General features: G+C 38.6%; 1 protein-coding gene across 2 annotated transcripts; it reads right to left on the bottom strand.

Annotated features, from left to right (window-relative positions):
- Positions 1–20,231: 20,231 nt before the first annotated feature.
- On the bottom strand, positions 20,232–26,310 carry LOC122005765 (meiosis-specific protein PAIR2-like). 2 transcript variants are annotated; one of them, XM_042560951.1, is made up of 22 exons: positions 26,196–26,310; positions 26,058–26,114; positions 25,224–25,320; positions 25,072–25,140; positions 24,900–24,992; positions 24,530–24,653; positions 24,333–24,402; positions 24,186–24,227; positions 23,719–23,847; positions 23,525–23,638; positions 23,199–23,241; positions 23,089–23,130; positions 22,716–22,840; positions 22,592–22,604; positions 22,408–22,478; positions 22,229–22,333; positions 21,940–22,090; positions 21,383–21,459; positions 21,243–21,300; positions 20,993–21,162; positions 20,646–20,759; positions 20,232–20,556 (listed from the first exon to the last, which is right to left on the bottom strand). In XM_042560951.1, the coding sequence occupies exons 1-22, from the start codon at positions 26,196–26,198 to the stop codon at positions 20,506–20,508; spliced, it is 1,818 nt and encodes a 605-aa protein (XP_042416885.1). In that variant the 5' UTR covers positions 26,199–26,310; the 3' UTR covers positions 20,232–20,505. The 2 variants fall into 2 exon arrangements, with proteins under 2 accessions (XP_042416885.1, XP_042416886.1); XM_042560952.1 differs by having other exon boundaries at positions 25,224–25,330; positions 26,196–26,265.
- Between the last annotated feature and the right edge of the window lie 1,266 nt (positions 26,311–27,576).

Genomic DNA, 27,576 nt, shown 5'->3' on the forward strand with positions numbered 1-27,576 from the left:
TTTCTTGTCCTTCGAGACTTCGAATGGTTCCTCAACGACCATCATCGTGTCCCAATACGTCTCGAAGAAGTTCTTCATTTTCACCAACTAAAACGTGATGTCCCATAAGCTTCCTCCTTCGAACTTCGGAGGTTCTATCAAGGCGGTCATCTTCTTGCTTCCTCGGCGGTTAGTTTGACGGAGAGCGGCCTCGCTCTGATACCACTTGTAGGGGGATCGGATGGTGGGCTAGAAGAGGGGTTGAATAGACGACACCCCCCAAATCGATAGCTTTCTACAATGTTAGCTTGCGCAGCAAAATACAAACAAAACAAACAAGCTAAAGACTAAAACTAAGAAAGGAAATACAAACCGCTAACACGTTCGTTTAACGTGGTTCGGAGATTAGGGCTCCTACTCCACGGCTGTCCGTAAGATGGACAATCCCTATCCGTCGGTGGATTAGCCCTCGACAAACTCTGGCTATCTCAAGTCGCTCCTTGTGGGTGGGGAAACTTCACCACAACACTCACAAGCACCTGAGAACTAGTAGACTACTAATTAGGGTTTACCACCACTAATTTTGTCAACTATAACCAAGCTCCCAAGCCTTGGTTATATAGGCCACGAGTTGGAAAACCCTGCCTACCAATCGACTGCTAAAACTATCAGTCGACTGCCCTCTGTGAAAATTCGGTCGTTACATCCCAATGGCTCGATACCAGTCGACTGCTAAAACTAGCAATCGACTGCTCCACACTGGTCGAGCGAATAGAAGCATTCTATTCGCTCCCAGTCGATTGCCTAGTCGACTACATCAGTGGACTACTGTTTTCACCAGTCGACTGCTACAGTAACTACTACAGTGTTGCTACATTAATTGCTACAGTGTTGCTACAGTAACTGATACAATAAAACCCTGGACCTAGAATTTTACCCTGAGTACAATCTCTCATGCACTCGTACCCTCACGACTCACTTGACCCTTCATTGTAGCCTTGACCTTTATCCTTCAAGCCTACTTCTTTTGGTTCTCGTCCCTCGGATGCATCCAACCCACGGTTCATCTCCAATGTCATCCTTCGTGTATGCCTCGAAGTCGCTTCCCTCGGCCCTTATCCTTGCTGCCTTGTCCAAGGTCCCTCGGATACTCCATCCTTCACCGGACCCGAAGCCATTAAGCTGAGTTATATGTGTATCCTGCTAATTTGCACACTCATATACGCATATCAAATACAAGGGTGAACCTAACATAAACCCTTTGCCCAAACACCAAAACACATGGTCGCACGGACCATCGGGATTGCTCCAACGGTATAAACTTTGGTTTATTTACCTGAAGGATCAAACCCATTGGGTGTAAGTGGATCTTCAAATTGAAGACTAACATGGATGGTCTTTTGCATACCTATAAAGGTATATTGGTGGCTAAAGAATTTAAGCAGATTCATAGTATAGACTATAATGAAACCTTTTCACTAGTTGTGATGTTTAAGTCTATTCGGATTTTACTTGCTATTGCAGCTTACTATGATTATGAGATTTGGCAGATGGATGTGAAAATCATTTTTTTTTTAATAGAAATCTACTCGAGAATGTGTACATGACACAACACGAGGGTTTTGTAGATCCAGAGCATGCAGAAAATGTATGTAAGTTGCAACAATCAATATATGGATTAAAGTAAGCATCTAGAAGTTAGAATCTTCAATTCAATGATGCAATCAAAGCATTTGGTTTCATCAAGAATGAAGATGAACCTTGTTGTTGGTCGCTATGCTAAATATCATACCGGTTTCCCTGTACAAAAATTTTGTACAAGTCCTGAACCTTTACTAACAACCTATTATGTTCTTTAGAAATTAAATTAGGAATCACAAATGGAACTTAGCATTATTGATTCCAAATTTAACTTATCTGTTCTTAGTGGTTTAAACTTGAATCGCAAACGATGCTTAACATTATTGATCCAAATCCACCCATGTTATAAATTTAATTAAATATTAATTTCTAAAATTAGTCTCCAGGACTGCATGGCGAGGTACTAGGCCTTCGTGGGTATGGGATCATCCACTACCGCCTAGACAAAGCCTTTTAAAGAAATTTAATATTTAATTTCCTTATATAACCCTAGCTTTAACCAAAAGGAACAATCGAATCACAAATTTAAAAAAGAAAAGAAAAGAACTCAAACTTGAATCACAAATTCGAAACCTAGAATCATATGCCTCTTGTGTTTGGTATTTCAAAAAAAAATTATACAAAGAAAACCAGTATGATGCGGAATAGAATTACTAGTTATACCTTTCTTTGTAAACAACAACCTCTTGATCTTCTATCATATTCCTCTTCTTATCTCGGACGTTGTGTGGGCAACGATCTACCGAGATGAGAACCACCAAGACTCCTTCCTTCTTGCAAGGTTCGGCCACCAACCTTCAAGCTCGAAGGGATGCAAGAGCAAAGTCTCCTTTCTCTCCTTCTCCAAGCAAAATCTGGCCACCACAAGAACTCTTAGAGATGATGTGGTTCGACCACAAGAAGAAGAGAGGAGAGGATGATTAGGGTCGGCCACACCAAGGAAGAAAAAAGAGAGGAATAATAGAAGATATGTTATAAGGTGAGGCACCTCTACCCCCTCTTTTATATTCCTTGGTCTTGGCATATAAGGAAATTTAATTATAATTAAAATTCCCTTATTCTCCTTGTCATTGGTTAATAAGGAAAATTTAATTAAAAATTCCTTTAAACCTTTTACATGGTCGGCCACCTCATGTGCTCCAAATAAGGAAAGTTTTAAACACAAAATTAAAACTTCCTTATTTGTTTCCAGAAATTTTTAAAATAAAAATTTCTCTAATAATTTTTCCTTCATGATTGGTTATAAAAGGAAATTTTATAAATTAAAATCTCTCTATTAAAACATGCGGATGATTTCCAAAAGGGAAGTTTTCTTTAAAATCTTCCTCTCAATCTACAAATAAGGAAAGATATCAAATCTTTTCTTAATCTTTTGTAGAAACTATAATAGGAAAGATTTAATTTTAAAACTCTCTTTTAAATCATGAAGATGGTTACAAAAAAAAGAAAGTTTTATCAAAAATTAAAATCTTCCTTTTAACTACAAATAAGGAAAGATATCAAACCTTTCACTTAAGCTTCCCGTGTTCGCCCCGAACACCTAACTTAATTTCATCAATAATAATTCATACCACTAAAGAATTATTATTGAACTACCGCACTAATCCCAAATTATATTTTGGGCTCCTTCTTATCATGAGTGTGTTAGTCTCCCTGTGTTTAAGATACAGAATGTCCACTAATTAGATGAGTTACTGACAACTCACTTAATTAGTATCTAACTCCAAGAGTAGTACTACTCAACCTTATTGTCATGTCGGACTAAGTCTACCTGTAGAGTTTACATGACAATCCTTATGAGCTCCTCTTGGAGACATCATCAACCTAAATTACTAGGACATAATTTCCTTCTATAATCAACAACACACACTATAAATAATATCATTTCCCAACTTATCGGGCCTCTTGATTTATCGAGCTAAATCTCACCCTTTGATAAGTCAAAGAAATAAATACTAAGTACACGTGCTTGTTACTATATTGGGATTAAGAGCACACACTTCCATAATAACAAAGGTCTAGTTCTTTTATTAAGTCAGTATAAAAGAACTTACCTTATATGGTCCAGCTCAATACACTCTGAGTGTACTAGTGTAATTTTATAGTTAAGATAAACTAATACCAAATTACACTACGACTATTACAATGGTTCATTCCTTTCCATCTTAGTCGTGAGCTACTGTTTATAATTTATAAGGAATTGATAACATGATCTTCTGTGTGTGACACCACACACCATGTTATCTACAATATAAATTAATTGAACAACTACACTTAGCATATAAATGTAGACATTTGACCAATGTGATTCTTTATTTCATAATAAAATGTTTACAAAAAACTAGGCTTTTAGTATATACTCTAACACTTGTATCTAGAAGAAGGTTAGTGGGAGCACAGTCATCTTTCTCATATTGTGTGTAGATGTCATACTTCTCATTGGAAATGATATCCCTACTCTTCAATCAGTGAAGACTTGGTCTAGGAATTATTTCTCAATGAAGGACTTAGGTGAAGCAGCGTACATTTTAGGCATCAATATCTATAGAGATAGATCTCAGCGATTGCTTGGTCTAAGTCAGAGTACATACATTGACAAGATGTTTAAATGTTTTGCCATGAAGAATTCCAAGAAGGGATTCCTGCAAATGTCACATGGTGTGAGTCTTTCGAAAACTCAATCCCTCTCTTCTAAGAAAGAAAGATACCACATGGATAGATTCCTTATGCATCTACTATAGGGTCTATCATGTACGCCATGTTTTGTACTCGCATAGATATCTCGCATGCATTAAGCATGATGACCAGATACCAGTTAGATCCAGTTGAAGGTCATTGGATAACAGTCAAGAATATTCTTAAGTACTTGAGAATAACTCAAGATTATTTGTTGATCTTTAGAGACAATAAAGAGATTGATGTAAAGGGTTACAGTAATTGTTGTAAAGGGTTACAATGGTACAAGCTTGTAAATTGACAGGGACGATTCTAGATCGCAGTTAGGGTATGTATTTTACTTATATGGTGGTCCTGGGTATTGGATACTACAACGATTTCATCTCATTCGAGGGATCATCGATATATGAGATGTGAGGATATGTAGAGAACCGAACAATGCTAACATTACGGATTCTTTGACTAAGGCTTTGGCACCAAGAAAGCATGATGGTCACACGAGGTCAATGGATATTAGATATTTCAGTAATTGACACTAGTGAAATAAGGAGATTGTTAGTGTAAGCCCTAAGAGGCAATCAAGAGTTGATTGGCTTAGGACATTTTGTATCATATTTTGTTATTTCATTAAAAGGCAAAGATTATGATTATTATATTTATTTCAATTCAGTACCGAATGAATAAACATAATAATATCCTAGGATAGTAGGTTCTAGTCTACAACATATCAATTGGTTAAATTGATAGTGAGATATTATAGATATATAGAACACTACTCTTAATTATTCCTAGTCAAACATTAATATGTAAGGAAAATATTAATGCATTGAGACTAGCATGTAGGTCAATGGATGACTTAATCTTACAAGTCATGAATATGAGATATCAGAGTGACACATGGGTATATATTAGAGAATATGTACTGAATGACCTGTCATGAGAATATTTCATGGATCGTTATATGAGTGTCATAAACATTCTCATGTGACTATTGGTATGAATAGTCCTTAGACATGTAATCACTAGGTTCCCTACATAAGGAGTTGCGTACTTTGGTATCATCAAACATCACCTGCAATAGGGTGGACTATAAATTCGATCATTGGGTATGCAATGAGTTGTGCGAAGGGATGTGAGTGATGTAGATGGGATCTATCCCTTCCATATGACGGAAGCGATATCTGTGACCCCCTTGATTAGTAGGACACAAGAATGCATGGTCATGCTCAAATGAGTTAATATGTGATATTGAGCTTATTTATTTTAGTGTGTCTACTTAGAGATCAAGAAACACAAAGATTGATAAGAGGATGACATGGTCTATGCCTCATTGATCAATTTAGATATCAAGGATAGAAGGACTGAGTCATACAAGATAATAGCCACGGATATGTTAAGTCGGATGTCGACTTTCTCATCACTTGTGTAGCAATGATGCATTGCTAGATGTCACTCATTGTTTATGTATCTAAAATGTTGATTTGGATACATTGCCAACATTACGAGAGCCTATTGGGTCACACACAAAGAACATGTTGGTTTAGAGATGGATATTTTAGTTTGACTAAAATACTGAGGATCTTAAGATTAATGGGTTAATCTAAAGTGTTAGTGTCATCTTTATAATGATTGATACTAGTGCTAGTGGGAGATTGTTAGTATTAGACCTAAGAGCCAATCATGAGATGATTATACTTATTGGGTTAATGGTTAATCCAATATAATAATCCAACCCATTAAGAGGAAGACAAAGTGTAAAATACCGAAAATAGGCGAATATTAATAAGGGAATTTTCCGGAATTTTTCGGGAATTTTTCGGAGCTCGTACGGACGAGTTAACGGGGATAAAAACGGGGCCCGGAAAAGCCTGTTTAGGCTACCCGATTTAAGCGAGGAAAAGATTTTTATTTATATATCTTATTCCTTTTTATTTTCTTTGTTTTTTTCGTTTTGTTGTCGCCGAAACCGAGCCAAAGCCCGCACCCCTTCCTTCTTCTCCCCGACGCCGACGCGCGCTTCTCCTTCTTTGCCCTAATCGGCGCCGACGCCGGCGGTTTCTTCCTCTCCACAGCCGAGTGATCTTGTGCCCTAGAGAGCAGCAGCGAGTCACCACCGCCGCTCCTCCCCGTTGCACACCGCGAGCCGACCTTTGCCCTAAACCTTGCGGCGCCTTCTCCCGAGACCTCGTCGGCCACTAGGTTCGACCTAGCGCCGCCGGCCCTCTCCGATCTCCTCTGTGTCGGCCTCCTCCACACTGTGCCCTAATTTTGGGTTCACAACCACCGACGCCGAAGACTTCTCTTCTCTTCCTCTCTGTTGTGACCAAAATCAAAGGAGCGTGCCCTAGTTTGCAATTCATGGTCCTTGTCGCACGGAGTAACGCTGCCATCGTTGGAGATTTTCGGTTCCCGTGCCCTAGATTTCCTCTTGCTGCCGGATCTGAACAAAATAGCAAGGTGAGTTGGGATTGTTGTATGATACGTTTGAATCCAACAGTGATTCCAGCAGTGATGTTCGGTTCTGCAGGGTTGTGCGCTGAGGGGAAAATTTCAGCAAGGGGGTCTGCCGGGGTGTACTTTGTTCTAGCAGCAACAGCGATTGTGAGGGGGAGGTTGATTTCTGTGGATCAATGGCTGTGAATATGGTTGTGAACTTGAGGTAAGGATAAGGATTTAATATATGTGTTGAATTGGATTACATAGTTAATTGTTAGTAGTTCATGTGTGATTGAAATTAATCTAACGGTATGATTAGGGTTAAGATAATTAACCCAAGTTAATTGTTGGATTTAATTTAGGAAGGTAGAGGTTTATGTGATTGGGGGTTTTCCCTAAATTGTCCTTAGGGATTTTGTTTAGCTATCCTTATGAAACTTTAGCTAAATAAATGTATGTATATCGGTTGACACAGGACTTTGATACGGGACGAGCATCTCGACATCGGATTGGTTCGATTCGATCTACATTGGAGGCGGGTACCTCTTGACTTATCTTTTATGATATCGTCATTTGGATATGCATAGTACTTTATAGCTACAAACAATGAACATGTTTGTCTTTGGTATGTCACTGTTTGATATCCATAGCATGTTGGGTTTGTCGCTTGTTATGTATCCGTGCTTATATCTCGTGATTTATTACCATGAGTATCTTATTGCCATGAGTACTTTATTACCATGAGTACCTTAGTTCCTAGAGTGACATACCATGCTCTACTGAGGTTAGGACTAGGTTCTGGATTTTATTTCTGGCAGGTGTATCTAGATTATCTGATACCTAGGTTTTTATACCATACCTGACTTGTGTACCTCTATTTGTATATCATATATGATTCGTGTACCTATACTCTGATTCTTTGATCTGTGCATATTGTTGGTACATATGTTATGGAAGGAGGATATGTTTAGGATCTAGGTTGTTATACCATAGAGGATCTGTATACCCTAGATTCGTGGATTTGACTCACTGATACTGTGGTACCCATATTATACATATATGGATATGGTTATGCTGATCAGTTTATGACTATGCTTAGTGTCATGCATCATGATTGCATGCTGCACGATTGTCGGCTCCACTATAGTTGAGCACATCGCCAGTTACATGTACTGCACACACCACCACTCATGGATTAGTGGTATATCAGACAGGTGTGTGGCGGTTCTGCTGTTTGGCTCCGTTGGTATGAGGACTCAGCGTGGTAGCCGGCAAACAGTTCCGCTCTGTTTGGCTCCACTGGCATTTAGTGTAGCAGCGTGGTAGCCGGCAGACGGTGGACTCTGTTTGGCTCCGTTGGTCAGGTGACTCAGCGTGGTAGCCGGCAGAGATGTCCTCCCCGTCATCTTGTACCGGGAGATGAGAGCATTGAGCTCCCCCATTTATGATTTGGGGTCACAGGACAGGAGTACTCCGACCACTCGGTCACTCATCAGGAGCAGTGACGACAGAGTGCACGGTTGTCACAGCCCTACCCACTCGGTCTCACCATTTCTGTGTGAGATGACTGACTGGCGTCAGGGGTGACCAGGACGCATCATTAGCATCATATGCATTGATGCATTTATATTTTTATGATTGTGTTTGCTGCATTTGGTTGCTGCATTTTTGTTGGATGCATACCTTTAACCTGCATACAGGATTATTGACACTTTCGGTTTGACGACCCTTTTTGTCTGGATAGGAGTTCCTGGTGAGTACAGCTTCCTCAGTTACCTTTCAGTTTTGCATATTCCCTATATATGATTAGGAAGCTATATTCCATGTTTATTGCTGTTAGATATATCTTGCTACTCATGTCCATTGGTATTCGCTGAGTTGTTGAACTCACCCCCGTTGACACTATCTTTTCAGGTTGTTTATGGTGTCGCTTGGAGCATCCTGTCTGCTGGTCCCCACGTCACATCAGAAGACATATCTCCGTATTTTTGTTATTTGATCTTGGTATATGAGATGTATGTATTTGGCTTTGTGTGTTCCGGTTTTGTGTTCGGAGTGTTGTTTTGGTTGTTGGTGTAAGCCTAGCCGGCTAGCAGTCTTTTATTTGGTTTTGTATTTGGTTTGTATTTTGTGTTTTGGTATTATTCCAGCCGCATGTGGCTGAGGTATATAGTGCTTGTAGAAAAGTTTCAGATTGTCCGCCGTACAGGGGAGATGCTGCCGAAATTTCTTCGGACAGAGACTCCTCCGGGGCGTGACAATTTAGTGGTATCAGAGCAGGTATACGATACTTGCTATGTGTTCTGGATTTTCAAGATTTATCTGATATCAATTTATTTGGTATCAGAGATCGACTTACGAGTCTTATTTCCGGTGTTTCGGATTTCGTGTTTTGGTCTTCTCGATGTGATTTTTTTTGGGTTTTGGGACCTGGCAGCAGCAGGACATCTCCAAGCTATAGGAGGTATGTCAGTATATACTGTTATCCTACCTTTCTGTTAGTATATGCACTGTTGAGTATTACAGTTTATGACATGTATTAGCACTCTTTACTAGTACCTGTCTAGTTGATATATCATACATTTTATGCATTAGGTAAACCACTGATGATGATCGACCTTGATAGAGGTTAAGGGTTACAGTTTCTGGTGATTTATTATATCATACACCAGTAGTTTTTAGCTTCTGTTATTATTAGTTGATTAGAAGATCGAGGCACATACCAGCCTCTGCTATTATTAGCTGGATAGTGAATAGTATCTATGTATTCATGCTGACATAGCTAGTAGAATACCATATTACCTCAGTTAATTTCATCAGTAAATATTGGTTTACTCTTGTTAGATTGGTCAGTAGAAGTCTGATTTACACTAGTTGATTTGGGTAGTCGTGTATTGATATACCTTAGTTGCTTGTGGAGGATTAAGGTATTCTTGATTAGTTAGAAGATGATTGATTTAGTTTTGTTGGTTTGATCAGTAGAGGACAATTATACTCTATTTTTAGAGGTTCGAATCTTTTGATTTTTCGTGCTTAGTTGGATATTATGAGCACATTGAAGTACATGACTGTTACTGACGTGGGAAAAGACTGAATTAGCCGTATATCGTTGTTGGTTTGGTCAGTCTTTAGAGGATTGATTTATCCTATTCCGTGGGTACTTTAAATTTAGACTGTAAGTACCTTGTAGGATAACTTAGAAGGTGGCGTAGGGTTTGTGTGGTAGATTGGATTTAAAATATGTTGATTATGCATATTTATGTGGTGTGTAGATATGATTATTGTGTGTTGTAGGAGTCCTGTGGTAGACTGACCGATTGCATCATTGAGCTTATGCTGATTGTATTATGGAAGGTATCATGTTGATTAAATCGGTGTTATGTTAGATGCAGATGTGTTGGATGTAATATTCGAGGTATCTTGTTGATTATATTTGATTTGTGGATACACTTGTGTCAATTAGACTTTATTGGAAGTATTATGTTGATCATACTCAAGGTGTATGTATATATATGGGGTGAGTATTATTGGAAGTATATTATCGATTATACCTACGTTGATTTAAGCACACGTGTACGGTATGTGATGTTGGAGGTATTATACTGAATATACCTGAGTTGTGTATATGTTTAGTGTACAATAATTGGAGGATTATGTCGATTATACCTATGTTGTGTGTGCACGTGTGCCAGGTGTATTGTTGGTAGTATCATAAGGATTCTACTTATATTGAATGCAGGATGTGGAGTGTCTGCATTATGTCATTTGTTGGACTACCTTGTCAACCCATTTTCTTATCAGCGGGTGACCCATTACGATATTGATAAAGTTGAATATAGATTTGATTTGCTTACTGGGTTGTTATACCCTAGGCTACCCACAATGATTGGTGGTAGAGAGATCTCGTTCAGACTCTAGCTGGATAGTTAGGTGCCTTGGACACTTATGAATTGTTTATGATGGAGCGTTGCTCCCACAGGTTATGGATCGTTTGTGGTGGAGTGTATATATCTCCCACATATTACTGTTTGTTTGTGGTGGAGCGTTGCTCCCACATATTACGGATTGTTTGTGGTAGAGCGTTGCTCCCACATATGTGGTATTTCGTGTGATAGAGCATTGCTCTCACACTGGAGGTTCTATTCGTTGGTGATTAGATCTGTTTATTGTTGAGGATCTTATGGTTAAGAATGTCTGTGATACGGACATTATGTATTTTGGTCTTATCATTAGGGCTTACAGCGCCTAGATGTTATCATGGACTCGATGATATGGGTATTCCTAGGATGTTTAGATTGGTTTCCATTGTCTTTGTTGACGATGTGGTGATCTATTTTGGATCCGAGGTGAGTCACGTGCACCACCTTTGAATATATCTAGAGATGATTCGACGAGAATATCTATATGTGATTATCAGTAGTGCTGATTTGGATTATCTTTTGTGATGATGTTTGGGACACACGGTCACCAGTAGGAGTGTACCGTGGTTCCACAGGAGATAGAGGTTGTTACCGTTGGGAACAGTCGAAATCAGTGTAGGAGATCCGCAGTCTTTTGTGATTCGCAGGATATTATAGATCTTTCATCGAGGGTTTCTTCCTCATAGCTATGCTACTTTCACGCATGACCATGAAAGGCGTGAAGTTTACTTGGACTGAGGATTGCAAGACCAGCTTCTAGGAGTTGAAGCGGAGACTAGTGTCGGTTTCGATTTTTGGATTTTATCTTCTTGGGAGGACGGATTTGTCCTCTATACCGACGCATCTATTCAGGGTTTGGACGCTGTTTTGATGCAGCACGATAGAGTAGTCTCCTATGCTTCTCGTCGGTTGAAGAAGCATGAGAAGAACTACCCTGTACATGATCTGGAGCTAGTCGCCATTATTTTTGCCATGAAGATTTAGCGACATTATTTATATGACGTTACATTTGAGATTCTCACTGACCCTAAGAGTCTCAATATCTGTTTTACTTAGAAGGAACCTAATCTCCGACAGAGGAGATGGATGGAGTTCCTGAAGGATTTTGATTGTACCATTAGTTATCACCTAGGAAAAGCTAAGTGGTTGTTGACGCGCTTAGCTGGAAGTCTAGAGTGACTTTGGCTTGCCACCGAGTTGTGGTCACAGACTGGTTACCATGGTTGCTCAGTCGTCGATCAGGACGAGGATCCGAGAGCCCTAGGCTGTATTTGCGGGTTATTTGCAGCCAGATAGTTTCCGGGCAGCAGACCTAGTTCACACGAGACGAGGAGGATATTATATACATCCGAGACGGATTATGCGTACCTCAGTCTCATCCGGTCTTACAGGAGCTACTTTGGGAAGCTCATTGCTCTCGATTTGGGATCTACCCAGACGTGACCCGCATGTATCGAGATTTGAGGTGTTCCTACTGGTGGAACGGTATGAAGAAAGACATCGCGGAATTTGTAGCTAGATGTCTTGTCTGTCAGCAGGTGAAGGCTGAGCACTAGAGACCTGCCGGATTATTTCGGCGGATTCCTACTCTTGAGTGGAAATGGGAACCCATTACCATGGACTTTGTGGTGGGTTTGCCGAGGACACGACGAGGTTATGACGCGATTTGGGTAATCGTTGATCAATTAACCAAATCCGTGCACTCGTTAGCGATCCGGAAGATTGATTTCCTGGATCGATTGGTAGATCTATTTTGCCGAGAGATCATCATATCACGTGATGTTCCGTTGACTATTATTTCGGATAGAGGCCTTCGGTTCACGTCTCATTTATGGCAGAGTCTACAGCAGCCTTTAGGCACTGAGTTCTGTTACAGTACAGTTTTCCATCCGCAGACAGATGGACAGTCAGAGCGGACCTTTCAGACTCTAGAGGATTTGCTGAGATTGTGTGTGTTGGATTTTTGAGGCAGTTGGGAGGACCATCTGCCATTTGTAGAGTTCGCCTACAACGACAGCTTTCTTTTGGCTATCCGGATGACGTTGTTTGAAGCGTTATATAGTAGGCCTTGTTTGGACACCCATCCTCTGGGATGAGGTTGGGGAGGCCCAGTTGTTGGGACCTCATAGAGCTCAGCATGACGCAGAGTTGGTCCGTACTATCTGACGGAGAATGTTAGAGGCACAGGATCGCCAGAAGAGTTATGCTGATCGGAGACGCAGACCACTAGAGTTTTCTGTTGGCGATCATGTATTTCTGCGAGTTTCACCCACGAAAGGGGTGAAGAGATTTGGCCTCAGAGGTAAGCTAGCTCCGCGGTACATTGACCCTTCCGAGATCTTGGAGAGGATCGGAGCGGTAGCTTACTGGTTATCACTACCACCGTCCCTGTCAGGCGTACACGATGTATTCCATGTAACTATGCTATGGAGATACGTGCCCGACACGACACATGTGCTGGCAGATATCCCAGTTCCAGATCAGCCTGACATTACATATGAGAGGTTCCGGTGCGGATTCTCGATCGGAAAGAGCGTCAGTTGCGGAATAAGACTATCCGGCTGGTTAAAGTCGGATGGCAGCATCACTCGGATAAGGAGGCTACTTGGGAACTCGAGGATACTATCCGAGCTCGATATCCCCACCTTTTCACATGAGGTATGTGATTTTATTTATCGTTCAGCATTTATGCTTTATCTGTTGTTAGTACTTGCTGATGGTAGATAAACGAAATTTGGAGACCAAATTTTATAAGTGGGGGAGAATGTAAAATACCGAAAATAGGCGAATATTAATAAGGGAATTTTTCGGAATTTTTGGAAATTTTTCGGAGCTCGTACGGACGAGTTAACGGGGATAAAAACGGGGCCCGGAAAAGCCTGTTTAGGCTACCCGATTTAAGCGAGGAAAAGATTTTTATTTATATATCTTATTCCTTTTTATTTTCTTTGTTTTTTTCGTTTTGTTGTCGCCGAAACCGAGCCAAAGCCCGCACCCCTTCCTTCTTCTCCCCGACGCCGACGCGCGCTTCTCCTTCTTTGCCCTAACCGGCGCCGACGCCGGCGGTTTCTTCCTCTCCACAGCCGAGTGATCTTGTGCCCTAGAGAGCAGCAGCGAGTCACCACCGCTGCTCCTCCCCGTTGCACACCGCGAGCCGACCTTTGCCCTAAACCTTGCGGCGCCTTCTCCCGAGACCTCGCCGGCCACTAGGTTCGACCTAGCGCCGCCGGCCCTCTCCGATCTCCTCTGTGTCGGCCTCCTCCACACTGTGCCCTAATTTTGGGTTCACAACCGCCGACGCCGAAGACTTCTCTTCTCTTCCTCTCTGTTGTGACCAAAATCAAAGGAGCGTGCCCTAGTTTCCAATTCATGGTCCTTGTCGCACTGAGTAACGCTGCCATCGTTGGAGATTTTCGGTTCCCGTGCCCTAGATTTCCTCTTGCTGCCGGATCTGAACAAAATAGCAAGGTGAGTTGGGATTGTTGTATGATACGTTTGAATCCAACAGTGATTCCAGCAGTGATGTTCGGTTCTGCAGGGTTGTGCGCTGAGGGGAAAATTTCAGCAAGGGGGTCTGCCGGGGTGTACTTTGTTCTAGCAGCAACAGCGATTGTGAGGGGGAGGTTGATTTCTGTGGATCAATGGCTGTGAATACGGTTGTGAACTTGAGGTAAGGATAAGGATTTAATATATGTGTTGAATTGGATTACATAGTTAATTGTTAGTAGTTCATGTGTGATTGAAATTAATCTAACGGTATGATTAGGGTTAAGATAATTAACCCAAGTTAATTGTTGGATTTAATTTAGGAAGGTAGAGGTTTATGTGATTGGGGGTTTTCCCTAAATTGTCCTTAGGGATTTTGTTTAGCTATCCTTATGAAACTTTAGCTAAATAAATGTATGTATATCGTTTGACATAGGACTTTGATGCGGGACGAGCATCTCGACATCGGATTGGTTCGATTCGATCTACATTGGAGGCGGGTACCTCTTGACTTATCTTTTATGATATCGTCATTTGGATATGCATAGTACTTTATAGCTGCAAACAATGAACATGTTTGTCTTTGGTATGTCACTGTTTGATATCCATAGCATGTTGGGTTTGTCGCTTGTTATGTATCCGTGCTTATATCTCGTGATTTATTACCATGAGTATCTTATTGCCATGAGTACTTTATTACCATGAGTACCTTAGTTCCTAGAGTGACATACCATGCTCTACTGAGGTTAGGACTAGGTTCTGGATTTTATTTCTGGCAGGTGTATCTAGATTATCTGATACCTAGGTTTTTATACCATACCTGACTTGTGTACCTCTATTTGTATATCATATATGATTCGTGTACCTAGACTCTGATTCTTTGATCTGTGTATATTGTTGGTACATATGTTATGGAAGGAGGATATGTTTAGGATCTAGGTTGTTATACCATAGAGGATCTGTATACCCTAGATTCGTGGATTTGACTCACTGATACTGTGGTACCCATATTATACATATATGGATATGGTTATGCTGATCAGTTTATGACTATGCTTAGTGTCATGCATCATGATTGCATGCTGCGCGATTGTCGGCTCCACTATAGTTGAGCACATCGCCAGCTACATGTACTGCACACACCACCACTCATGGATTAGTGGTATATCAGACAGGTGTGTGGCGGTTCTGCTGTTTGGCTCCGTTGGTCTGAGGACTCAGCGTGGTAGCCGGCAGACAGTTCCGCTCTGTTTGGCTCCGCTGGCATTTAGTGTAGCAGCGTGGTAGCCGGCAGACGGTGGACTCTGTTTGGCTCCGTTGGTCAGGTGACTCAGCGTGGTAGCCGGCAGAGATGTCCTCCCCGTCATCTTGTACCGGGAGATGAGAGCATTGAGCTCCCCCATTTATGATTTGGGGTCACAGGACAAGAGTACTCCGACAGCCTCCCGTCCACTCGGTCACTCATCAGGAGCAGTGACGACAGAGTGCACGGTTGTCACAGCCCTACCCACTCGGTCTCACCATTTGTGTGTGAGATGACTGACTGGCGTCAGGGGTGACCAGGACGCATCATTAGCATCATATGCATTGATGCATTTATATTTTTATGATTGTGTTTGCTGCATTTGGTTGCTGCATTTTTGTTGGATGCATACCTTTGACCTGTATACAGGATTATTGACACTTTCGGTTTGACGACCCTTTTTGTCTGGATAGGAGTTCCTGGTGAGTACAGCTTCCTCAATTACCTTTCAGTTTTGCATATTCCCTATATATGATTAGAAAGTTGTATTCCATGTTTATTGCTGTTAGATATATCTTGCTACTCATGTCCATTGGTATTCGCTGAGTTGTTGAATTCACCCCCGTTGACACTATCTTTTCAGGTTGTTTATGGTGTCGCTTGGAGCATCCTGTCTGCTGGTCCCCACGTCACATCAGAAGACATATCTCCGCATTTTTGTTATTTGATCTTGGTATATGAGATGTATGTATTTGGCTTTGTGTGTTCCGGTTTTGTGTTCGGAGTGTTGATGCTGTTATGTGATGTTTTGTACTGGTTGTTGGTGTGTAAGCCTAGCCGGCTAGCAGTCTTTGTATTTTGGTTTGTATTTGGTTTCTGTCATTTTTTTTGTGTTTTGGTATTATTCCAGCCGCATGTGGCTGAGGTATATAGTGCTTGTAGAAAAGTTTCAGATTGTCCGCCGTACAGGGGAGATGCTGCCGAAATTTCTTCGGACAGAGACTCCTCCGGGGCGTGACACAAAGTGGTTAATCATGAGATGATTAGGTTATTGGGTTATTGGATTAATGGTTAATCCAATATAATAATCTAAAACCCATTAAGAGGAATACAAAGAGACAAAAACCCTGGTATTCATTGGATGAATATAAATAGGTTTTTTTATTGAATTTTTTTTATAAGAGATGGAAATAGAAACTCTTCATCTTCTCTTTCTTCCTCCTCTTCTTCTTCTTGGGTGAATTCATGTCCTTGGCTGAATCTTCTTTTGGCCGAACCATGGTTTCTTGCTAGCACAAGAAGGTGGTTTTTCTCCGAAGGCTTAGTTCATGTGACGAACGAAGAATGTGTTCGTGTGGATACCATAGAGGCGCGACCACTTTATCGTGCTGAGATCTGCATCCAAAGAAAAGTTGTTGTCAAGATTGCGAAGGGCACACAACAAAGGTATAACTCCCTACAACATATAGAAACTTAGTATATGGTTTCCTTTCGCATGGATCTTCTAGGAGAGGAACTAAATATTTTCAGCTGCGCTTTCTGCGTGTTTAGCTCCCTAGTTCCTTATAGTTCAAACCCATATCCGCTAAGCCAAAATCCATCCATTACCTTTAAGTTTGGTTCAAGACCAAACCATTTAGGTTCAAAACCAAAAAACCTTGGTACATTAACCAAATCTAATTAAAACCAAACCACTTTAGTTTATAATTAAACCAAAGAAGGTCAAATTCATCTTTAAAAGACGTATCTTATTCATGCTTCCATTTCGATAAAATATCTTTTATATTTGTCCTTTGTCTAGTTCAGCGAGACTTAATCTCTCTCGATTTGATAATCCAATTCTCAAACTCATTTTAAGTCTTCTGGATAAACTTATAGTACGTGTAACCCAATAGGATTCCTAATTATATTGGTCATTTGTAATTAACCATTAATTATGAATAGATCATAAGTGACATCTAGTAGTACATTATGATCCCTAATTGATCGAAAAATTACGATTGATCTTAGAATCACTTCTAAACCCTTCAGTAGCAACAGTGAGTTATGCCTCATTTCTTTCGCTCGCCTTATATTCACTTAGTTCAAGACATGATCTATTTATCAGCCCCACTAGGCTAACTATGTCATACTTAGCCCAAGTTATACTTTCTCATCTTGTGGATTCAAATTACTCAGACATGTATCCAAGAGTATCATACTCTTGACATATATTGTTTTAGCTAAAGACTTCGAGTAATAATCCTGATAAGTGGTCATAAGGTATACCGTCTCCTCATGCAAGGAGCAATGAATCCTCTATGGACTATCCATATACATTTGGACACTTTGATTTATACCCAATCATCCCGTATCCACACCTCCATAGAGATGTATAGGGGTGTAATCGAGCCGAGCCAAGCTGAACTCTTGAATATTTGAGTTTGGCTCGTTTATAATCGAGTTGAGCTCGAGCTTTATTTAACGAATATATTCATGGCTCACAAGCTTATTCAAGCTTTTATCGAGCTTAAATGAGCTTAATAAATATAAATTATAAATTTAAATATTCATTAAAAATTAAATTATATATTTAGATAAAATTATAATATTCTTATCAAAATTTATAATTTTATTCTAATAAATAAATTTAATATATTTGTCTATATGTTTTAGAGTATAAAATCTATAAATTTAATATCAAAACTATTATTTTTTTATTTAAAAGTTGATTCATGAGCTTAACGAACATGTTCACGAGCTAACGAGCCGAATATTGTGAAGCTTGAGCTTGGTTTGTTTATCTTAACGAGCCTCATTAAACGAACTCAAACAAGCTTTTATCGAATCGAGCTTCGAATAGCTCATGAGCGACTTAGTTCATTTATACCTCTAGAGATGTATCAACTAAGATGTCAAAGTATTTCTCCATGACCAAGGTGACTTGAATATCTCAAGTCGAAGGAAACTTGCACTTAAGTTGCAATAAGATCTTTATTGACATATCCATATATATATAAAAGCATATGAAGTCTCATCATAGGTTACTCCAATGAACTAGTTACCCTTAACTAGCATCAACGTTTAACTCTTAACATCCCAATGTCTCTAACCAGTGAGGAGTAGCTACTTGGATAACCCAAGGAGTATAACATGAGCTAGTCTCTCAGAATCGATGATGTCCGACTTCATCAATTCATCAATTAAGCAATATTTCAACACATTTATAATTACACGTGTAGATATGCTCACTAGTTGTGATCCTATCACAAATTCTTTCATGCTATAAATTGTATTGTAAACATTCAGTAAATAAGTTTAAGATATAATCATATACATAAAGAATGTATACTCAAATAATGAATCTTTATTTATCCAATAAATAGTACATTCCATAATTGTGATTGCCTCAAGACATCTCTCAAATATAACATGTTAGTCTCAATGTATTAATATTATTCTTGTATATTAATACTTGACTAGGAATAACTGAGAATAGTGTTCTATATATAGCTATAGTCTCTTATAATCAATTCAAATAATTGTTATACTATAGAAAAGAACCTATCACTCTAGGACATTACTATATTTAATCAAATTTGCACAAATATAAAATAAATATAATTACATAAAATATTGCCTAATATTAAAATATGATACAAAAGTCTCATATCAATTATCTCATGATTGGCTCTTATGACCGATACTAATAACTTAAAATATCAAGGTCACTAAGCTACTAAACAAGTTCAAGAATATAAACATTTCAAATAATTAAACAAACTCAAATTAAGAACTCAATAATGTCTAAATGATTCAAGCTCAAGCTCATAAAAAAAAACTAAAATAAACTTGAATAACCATTTCAACAGTTGATTCATTTTAAGTTCCGATTAGCTTGGTATCAAATAAGCTTAAACAACATAAAATTTGAACAAACTCAGGGATCACTAGGAGTGTGGTTGTGTTCATTTGACATCAATTCAAAACCTTTAGAGCCACTAAACACTTTTAGCCAAGAGTCATCAACGATATTCTAAAGTGCTCAATTTTTTTAAAAAAAAAAGCGAAGGGGTCATTAGGATACAACAATTAACTTGACATGTATCCAAGACCTTTAGGGCAATACAAAATTTATGGATGACAATGTTTGATAAAATAATCAAGGTTTTTTTAAAAAAAAAACTTTTTGTCGTGGTTTGACTTGGTTGAGGAAGGAGAGATCGATTTAGAGAAATCGATTAAGCTTAGATATGCAAAGGATGAAGGGGAATTTTTAAAATAAGTATCTTCTCTGATAAATATAAAAATTTCCATTTTGGGTATTCTATAAAAGTTAAATGGCAAATCATGAGGCTTCATAATAATTGCGCATTGAAAATCTCAGCCAGCATGGTGGGGGATAAAATGATGATCATAATGTTGCTACCAACTATATGCCTACATCATCACCCAATTTATCACCTCATCATTGCACTTCCAAGACCTAATCCAACTCCTTTCCACTCAACCTAAACTGCCATCATCACTTTGCCTCTGTTATAAATTATTCAGATTCGCAAATAGAGTTCTCTTTAATGTTGAAGTTTAAACTATGAGTTCATATTGATTGAGACACGCTTTAAGTTTTTCAACTTGTTTTTTTTTAACGGTATTTACAATGGTTCTAATATGTATTAAGAATTTATGTTTTACATATTGAATGAGCTACTAGGATCGATTAAATGTTTTATTTCAAATAATAATAATAATAAGATGGCGGGTGACTTAATAACGAGAGTGAATCATAAGTTCTTACTTTTTTTATATAGATATCAGAATGATGGAGAGGTATGCACAAAAAATAATAATAATAATAATAAAAGCAAATGTTGCAAATAAAGCGGTTTTCACTAATACTTGTTCAGTGGCAAGTAAGGGTACTAAAGTCCAAAATATTTAAACGAGTGCAAACGTAAAAGATCGAAATTGGTGAAAGACTAATCTGGTCTTCCCCTAAAATCTAACCATTTACCAAACAAGAACCCTAAGCTCAAAACTTTACGATCTCAGACATAGTAGAAGAAGCAAGTTTTCCTCAAAAACTAACAATTTATACCATTAGTTCTTTACCCTTTCTTGAAAGTGCACAACTATAATATCCAACTAAGCTTCAGATTTCTGGCGTTTGACGTACTGAAGAATCGGCTCATCAACCTGTCAAGAGTACAACTAAAATCAATATTATGGAAAATTAATCAGAAAGAGAAAATTGTTGTCCTAGCATCACAGCATAACATATATACCGTGCTGGCCTTCCTCAAACGCTTGTCATGGATGGACTGGGAGTCATCGCCTGGCCCTGTGGCAACGTTCTTCGGTGTTTCTCTGGCCACTGCACTCTCCAGAGAAGCAATTGGCTGCAAATTGTCGAATACAATAGATGAATAAATCGTACTTTTAGTTTGTTTCAAATGTAGATAAGGAGAATTGGAAGGCAATAATAATTGTTACAAAATTAGCGTTCTAAATAGAATTGTAATTAAAGGTACGAATGATTATTCTGTTATAATTTTTCAAGAATAGGACAATTACTCTTGCGAACTAAATATACGAAAGATCTTTGTTAAAAGAAGAAAGATGAAGAACCAACCACAGGACGTCTAGTGGGAGAGTTGCCACGCTCCTGGTCTTTTGAGGGACCTGTTTGATCACTGTTTAGTGGTCCACTCTGGAGTTGCTTAGATTTGACTTGTGTGCGTGTGAGATCAGACCCAACCGAGTGGAGACCACCAAATGTGGAATTATCATTCATGTTTATGTCTACGGATAAAATCAACGTCCAACTTAGTAAATAAGTTCCCCCAAAACAACTAAAACACAGAATTATAGTGAAGCAATACCTTGGAGAGGGAACTCTGCGACAGTGGTATCTAACATTAGGCAGTTGGCATCAGTTTCCTGCATAATGTACGATAAGGATATTACTGGATTAAACTCATTAGATAGATTCTGTACTTCCAATGTAAGAAAAATATAGTACCATCATTTTCTGTTCCAGAATTTTTTTGACCTCAAGCAACTTTCTGTTACTAGATTCAGAGTGTATGACACGCTTACCTGCGGAAATTAGAGATTGGGTAGTGTTAAACAAATGTGTAAATAGAATAAAAATGGGAAGAAAGACGAGCACTTCTGAGAAGAATCTGATGAGCCTCATATTGACTATTAGCCATTGGAAAATGACAATTTGTTTGTCTAATAGACTACATATGCTTTTCTCTTCCTATTATGTTCTTTTTCTGTCTGGCGTGATCTTTGATTAAATCTTAATCATAATTGTTTGATGCATCTAAAAGTACATTAAAAACTTCATAATTGTAAATAAACATTACTATATATCAGCAATGAGACCTCCAGACTGCAAGTATTCAAACGTAATAATGTTGGAGAAAATAGCTATTCCTTTCGAATTATTTGATCTACAGCATAACCAACTCAAAGACCATTCAACTTATCAACTGCCAATATTTTTTGCATATGTCAAGTGATCTAAACTTCCCAGAAGATCAGATCATTCGTGAAATTTTAACTGCTTACCCAACCTTCTGTTGCCAGTGTTTTTAATATACCCTTCCTGTTCCATCCTGTCGACCAGTTTCCTAACTGTGCTCTGGTTGGCTTCACCTTCAAGTTTGCTCTGAAGCTTTGATATTGACACATAATCCATAGGAAGAGCATAGTAAAGTGCCTGCATCCAAGTCCAAATAGAAATGTGCCATTTCATAATTTTGGCCACAGCCATGTTCCCCCTAAAGAAATATTTGGGCATATAATATAAAAGCAGAGGAAATTCTGTTGGCACAAGCATACCCATATTAATTATTACCTTCATGTACATATAATCTTGAGAGTTCTTGGATACTTTCTCAACTATTTTAACATCTTGCACATCGTTCTCCTCCTTCACTGTACTTGTTTTGCAGTTAATTTCCTAAGAGACTAATCTGTCAGGCAATAATGCTCAACATGAAATTAGAAAGTGTTTAACAAAGCCATTCCTGAAACCTTGTTAATGGTATAAGTGTCCTTCCTAACTCTGGTTAGCAGACCCTCTTTTACCAACTTTTCCACAATGTCTAATATCATCACCAAGATTAATAAAATGAGAACAAAAAGGACAGTAGTGATTTAGAAAAAATTTTCTCTTTCAAGTTAAGACAGGCTGCAAGGTATGTGTTCTCTGATTTACCTTCAATTAGTGCCTGCAAATTGTTTAACAACATAGAGAAATTAATTCCATACTGATTGATACATTACTTGTTATCTAGAAGTGGTTGATCAATGGTAACTAAAACAATTCAAGGACAACTAACCACCGATATGTCAGGGAAATCTGAAAGAATGTCTATCAGATCAATTTTACTTGTGTGTCTCATGTATATCCAATTCCTAACTCGAGATGCCTGCTCATCTTCGTGGGCAGCATCTTGAGTTTCATCTACATAAAATGTCATAAGGTTAACAAATCATTAGATAGATAAATTAGCGTATGACTTCTAAGATGCAGTTACACGGGGTTAATAATAAAGCAATGGAGAAAACATAGTGAAGAATGTCGATCAATCCCTTTTATATTTTCATTAAGAAAAAGCGAAAAAAAAATTCCATCCTTCGAGTCAAATGCCAAATAACCAAGATTGAACTTCATGTTCTGTGATAACATCTATCCAAGTAAGTCACACTGACCATTAGAAATAGTTCCATTCTCTGCAGGTGGATGCTTTTTGCCTGGAGAGAATAATTTTTAATGAGATCAAGACAAGAACTATCAGTAATTACCAATGCAAGAAAGATACCTGCAGGTGCTACAAAGAACTGATCTGCAAGGGATGGGCGCACCTGAGATCAACGAAGTTTACGTTTCATACATTGTGACATTTTGATATCAAACTCAGGTTTGTGAATGAGAACTAAACTGATGTGAAATCTATGCAGATATCAAGTTTGATTACTTCTTCTAAACTTGGTTGATCAATGTAGACATAATTGGAAGTAATTGTTTAGGTAAAAAAAAAATTATTATCCGTTGAAACATTCAATGGGCTTTGCCAAGCATAATATTTTCTAAACATCTTAAATTACATATTATTTACAATTACATTATCACAAGTTGAACATTTACCTCACTGTCAGAAGAAGAGTCATTCCCCTGCACTGAGTCATCTCCAAGGCTCACCTCTTCATCTTCAGCATGTCCATAATTTTCATCCTCACAGGGATCAAGGATGCTTTTAACCTATATAACAGAGTATTAGGCAAAGAACACAATGGCAATGGCAATATTATCGGTGTGCATAGGGTTTCAGCTCTATGTACCTTCAGGGAGAAGAGAAGGTGCCTGCTGTTCACACTTCCCACTTCCATTTTCAATGGAGTTTTTGCCCAGGTGCAAGCTGGCTCATTCTCAGAACATTTTCTAAAGAACGGAGGCTCATAATCTTCAGGCTGAAACATCAGCTCAGACATCATATTAGCCACCAATATCAAATTGTCTATGGATATTACTTCAGTGCATGATGGCTAAAATGCAAAATAAAAGGCATTTTGGAGATTGATATGCTGATACAGAAACACTGGAAATCATACAAACTGTTACAACAACAAACCTTACTACTCTTATGAATCATAAAACATGCTTAGTTACATATGTTCCCTAGCGACCAACTAGACTTTCAGTTTTTTTAGTGAAAAATTTTCATTGAGAAATTCAGACTTCCAGTTATGTTATAGGCAAACCAAATGCGTATGGCAAGCCAATATTGCTGATTGGATTAAGAGCATACCGTGATATCATCATAGTAGTGAAGTTTCATCAGAATGGTGCGCTGAAACATAAGTTTCACCTTTTAGCTATCTATTTTTTCTTCAGTTTCCTTTAATATTTAAGAAACTAAGAAAACTAGCAAATGAGTAACCATCATCAAGGTTACCTCCTCTGGCATTTGATCCAAGGTCCTCATCAGTGAAACAAGTGTCCGTATCATCTTACAAGCAGAACTCCTGGAACATGCAGACTTATTTTGAGTGTAGGAGCAAATCTAACTATTCAGTAAAATTAATTTTTAATCTATAACGTCAACCTAGGACCATAGAATCCTTTAATGTTGAGTCTTTCTAAAAGTCCTACCTCATTTGATCAGGGGTAACATCATTCATGTTAGATTTGAAGGTTGCACCATTCTTCTTGTTTCCATTGTGACTAAGTTTCATGCATACCTCTTCACCATCAGAACTACCATAGTTGAATGAAACTGCAATTTTGTGTTGATAGACATCAGTTCATGAAATAAACATTGGTAGCACAGAATTTGGTGATTAATCAAGTAGTTCGACAACTATAAGCTGTCTCCAACTAGAGATTTTAGAATTTCAACCAGGGTTGAAACAGATATCTCTAAGAAATGAAATTGAAATACATTTTGAGGCCGAGATAGAAATCTTTTATTAAAATGGTCAATTGGAGGGACCAATGAATCAGATTCAAAGTAGATCCGTACAAGCATACTCTTCAATCATTGGGCCTCCTAACTCCTCACAGATAGAGAAGGTAAGTGTCTTCAGATACTTTTTCTGCAATGCGTCATACACACCTGAATGTAGTTAAAACCAAATCATCAGACCAGACTCAGATAAGAAAGAGCAAGCTTAGGCAATAGTGGTCGAAGTTACCTTTCTCCATCCAATCGATCAGCCTTCTGGACTCGGCATCCATGGGCATAAGCTTCTTAATCTTCATATCTATGACAAGATCACATCAACTAAATCTCTCAACCTTAAGTTTCATTAAGAAAAAAGGAGAAGTTTGGCGGGAAAGTGATGACCTAGGGCAGGAACAGATTTGTCGTTGAAGTACTTCTCTGGAAAAAGGCCTCTGATATAGCTGATGTTAAATATGGCTATGCGAAGTAGGTTTCTGGTCTGTTTTTAACTCCACAGATCATAGGTACATAGAAATACAATTTGAAGCAAAACAGAAGAGATTGTAAGATCGACTATATGCTGCTGCATATCTTAATTAATAAGAAAGTAAAATACCCGATGCATTTCAACGCATTAAACAAATGGCTAAGAAATGAAGTTTCCGGAAATTGAACGAGCGCTTATAAACCTCAAGGTATTCATCCATAGTTACATCGTAAATACTCCACTTAACATCGTGGTTCCAAATCCCAGTAAGATTTCCTCCGAAAAAGGCGACCTCAAGTCGAATTCGAAGTATGATTGGGCAATGTTAACAAATGTATATAGATCTGGAAGATAACTCGAATGAAACATTGAATATTACCGATCTAAAGTACAGAAGCTCCAACCACTACTTTGAGCTTCAGAATCGAACGACAAACAAATCCTAGTCAAATTTTGGCGTCTCACCCTAATTTTTTTTATTTCAGAAAACAAAACCCAATCAAATGGAGAAACCTTCTAGAAACGAATGGAAGATCACTAATGATCTCAAGTGCTTTCACCGTTAGCGTTTCAAAAGGAGGAATCAGGGAACTCCGATCTGATCAAAAGAGCTACAGAACCGAACGAATCCTCCGATCCACAATCAAATGTACAAATCCGTTCAAGCTAAGATAACAGTAAAGATAAATGCGCTTGGTTTCGAAGAAATCGACAGTGAAATCGGAAGATGAGTTCATCAATGAACTTACCAGAAGCAGTGAATCCTGTTCTGTGATCTCCGCTTCCTTCACACGCTGAGCGACAACCTGAAGCAGGAATAGAGAACAGAAAATCGCATAAGAGAAAGCCCTTGCATCGCGATCAAGAGATCGAGACAGGTAGCGAACCATTTCGAAGGAGGAGGGGATCGAGAAGGATCGATAGAACGAAACGGAGAACTGAGGAAGTTTGGCGGGGTGGCATTAGCTCATGATCCAGGATCAATTTATAGACCGAGACCATCCGGCTTTATGATTCGTGCACATGGTTCAATTTGCAATTTTCTAATTTTGAATTTAGAATCTCGAATCCAGGTCACGTGCTTTGCACAGGCCAAATTCAAAAATTAAATTGAATCGATCTGAATTTCTTTTGAATTTCAGTTATGTGAAAACACTCTTTTAATTTAGATGATTAAGAGTAAATTGCTTTAAATGTTTAGATTTTTATCTGAAACCACAACAACCTACCCTAAACCCTAAGGTATAAGGCATACAGGAAGACCCCCATAGGATGCATTGAAATCCTCCCTAAACTTCTTCAAGATTTTGTAGTTTACTTGATATATCTGTTGGGAAACGATGCTTTGAGTTTGATCAAGTTATTTTTATATGTTTGGAAAAGGGTTTAACATAGTTTTACTTGTGTTTTTGACGTGTGCATCAAGTGTATAAGAACTTGGTATAGTGCATATGGAACTCGCATTGCTTGTCGACTCAACGAGGTCTTGAGTTGGTTGATGCTCAAGCCAAGGTTTAGAATGAGCATTCGAGCTTTGAAGGAGATTGGAGGGCACTCTATGAGGAGGAGCATTAAGAGATTGTTGATGCAATCGTGAGATTATGGGTTTCAATGGCTTAAAGTCCTAGCATAAGGTAGACTTGGAAGAAGGCGATGAGGATCAAATGACATGGAGCTAATTTGTGAAGCTTGATCCATACCATGGATCAAAGGCCTCACACAAGGTGTACTTGAGGACATCCAAATTAAAGTGAGATGCGCTTGCAGGCATGGAGGATTAGATGACACAGCAAGATCAGGGAGCTTGGAGCATTTGATAAACTAATGGTATGACCAAAGTGGACTCACGGTGAGGATCATAGGTTGAAGATTTAAAGGAATGATAACATGAGAAATTATATGTGCGAAGTATAATATTGGGATTTTGTAAAGCATCATTAGGGATGATATATTTATCTAGGTAAGGATATACTACTTAGTAACTTGGTTTGAAGCTTTCAACTTATGGCTATTGGTCCAAAGTTATAGTTTGTGACTTAGTTTAGTTGTAGACTATGGAAGCTTATGAGAAAGTATGCCAAGTGAAAGGAACTATCAACAAAATTTAATCAGCTAAAGTACTATAGTCAATCGAGGAGTCAACTAAGTGCAAGAGTTCAATGAATAAAAATATTTAATTTGAGCAATAGTCGATTGGGCGCTCCTTCCAGTCTATTGGAGGCTTCAGTAATGATTGGATAAGATTTCTACTTGATGAATGACTGACTA

Source organism: Zingiber officinale, chromosome 7B, assembly GCF_018446385.1.
Source record: "Zingiber officinale cultivar Zhangliang chromosome 7B, Zo_v1.1, whole genome shotgun sequence".
Classification (NCBI taxonomy): domain Eukaryota; kingdom Viridiplantae; phylum Streptophyta; class Magnoliopsida; order Zingiberales; family Zingiberaceae; genus Zingiber; species Zingiber officinale.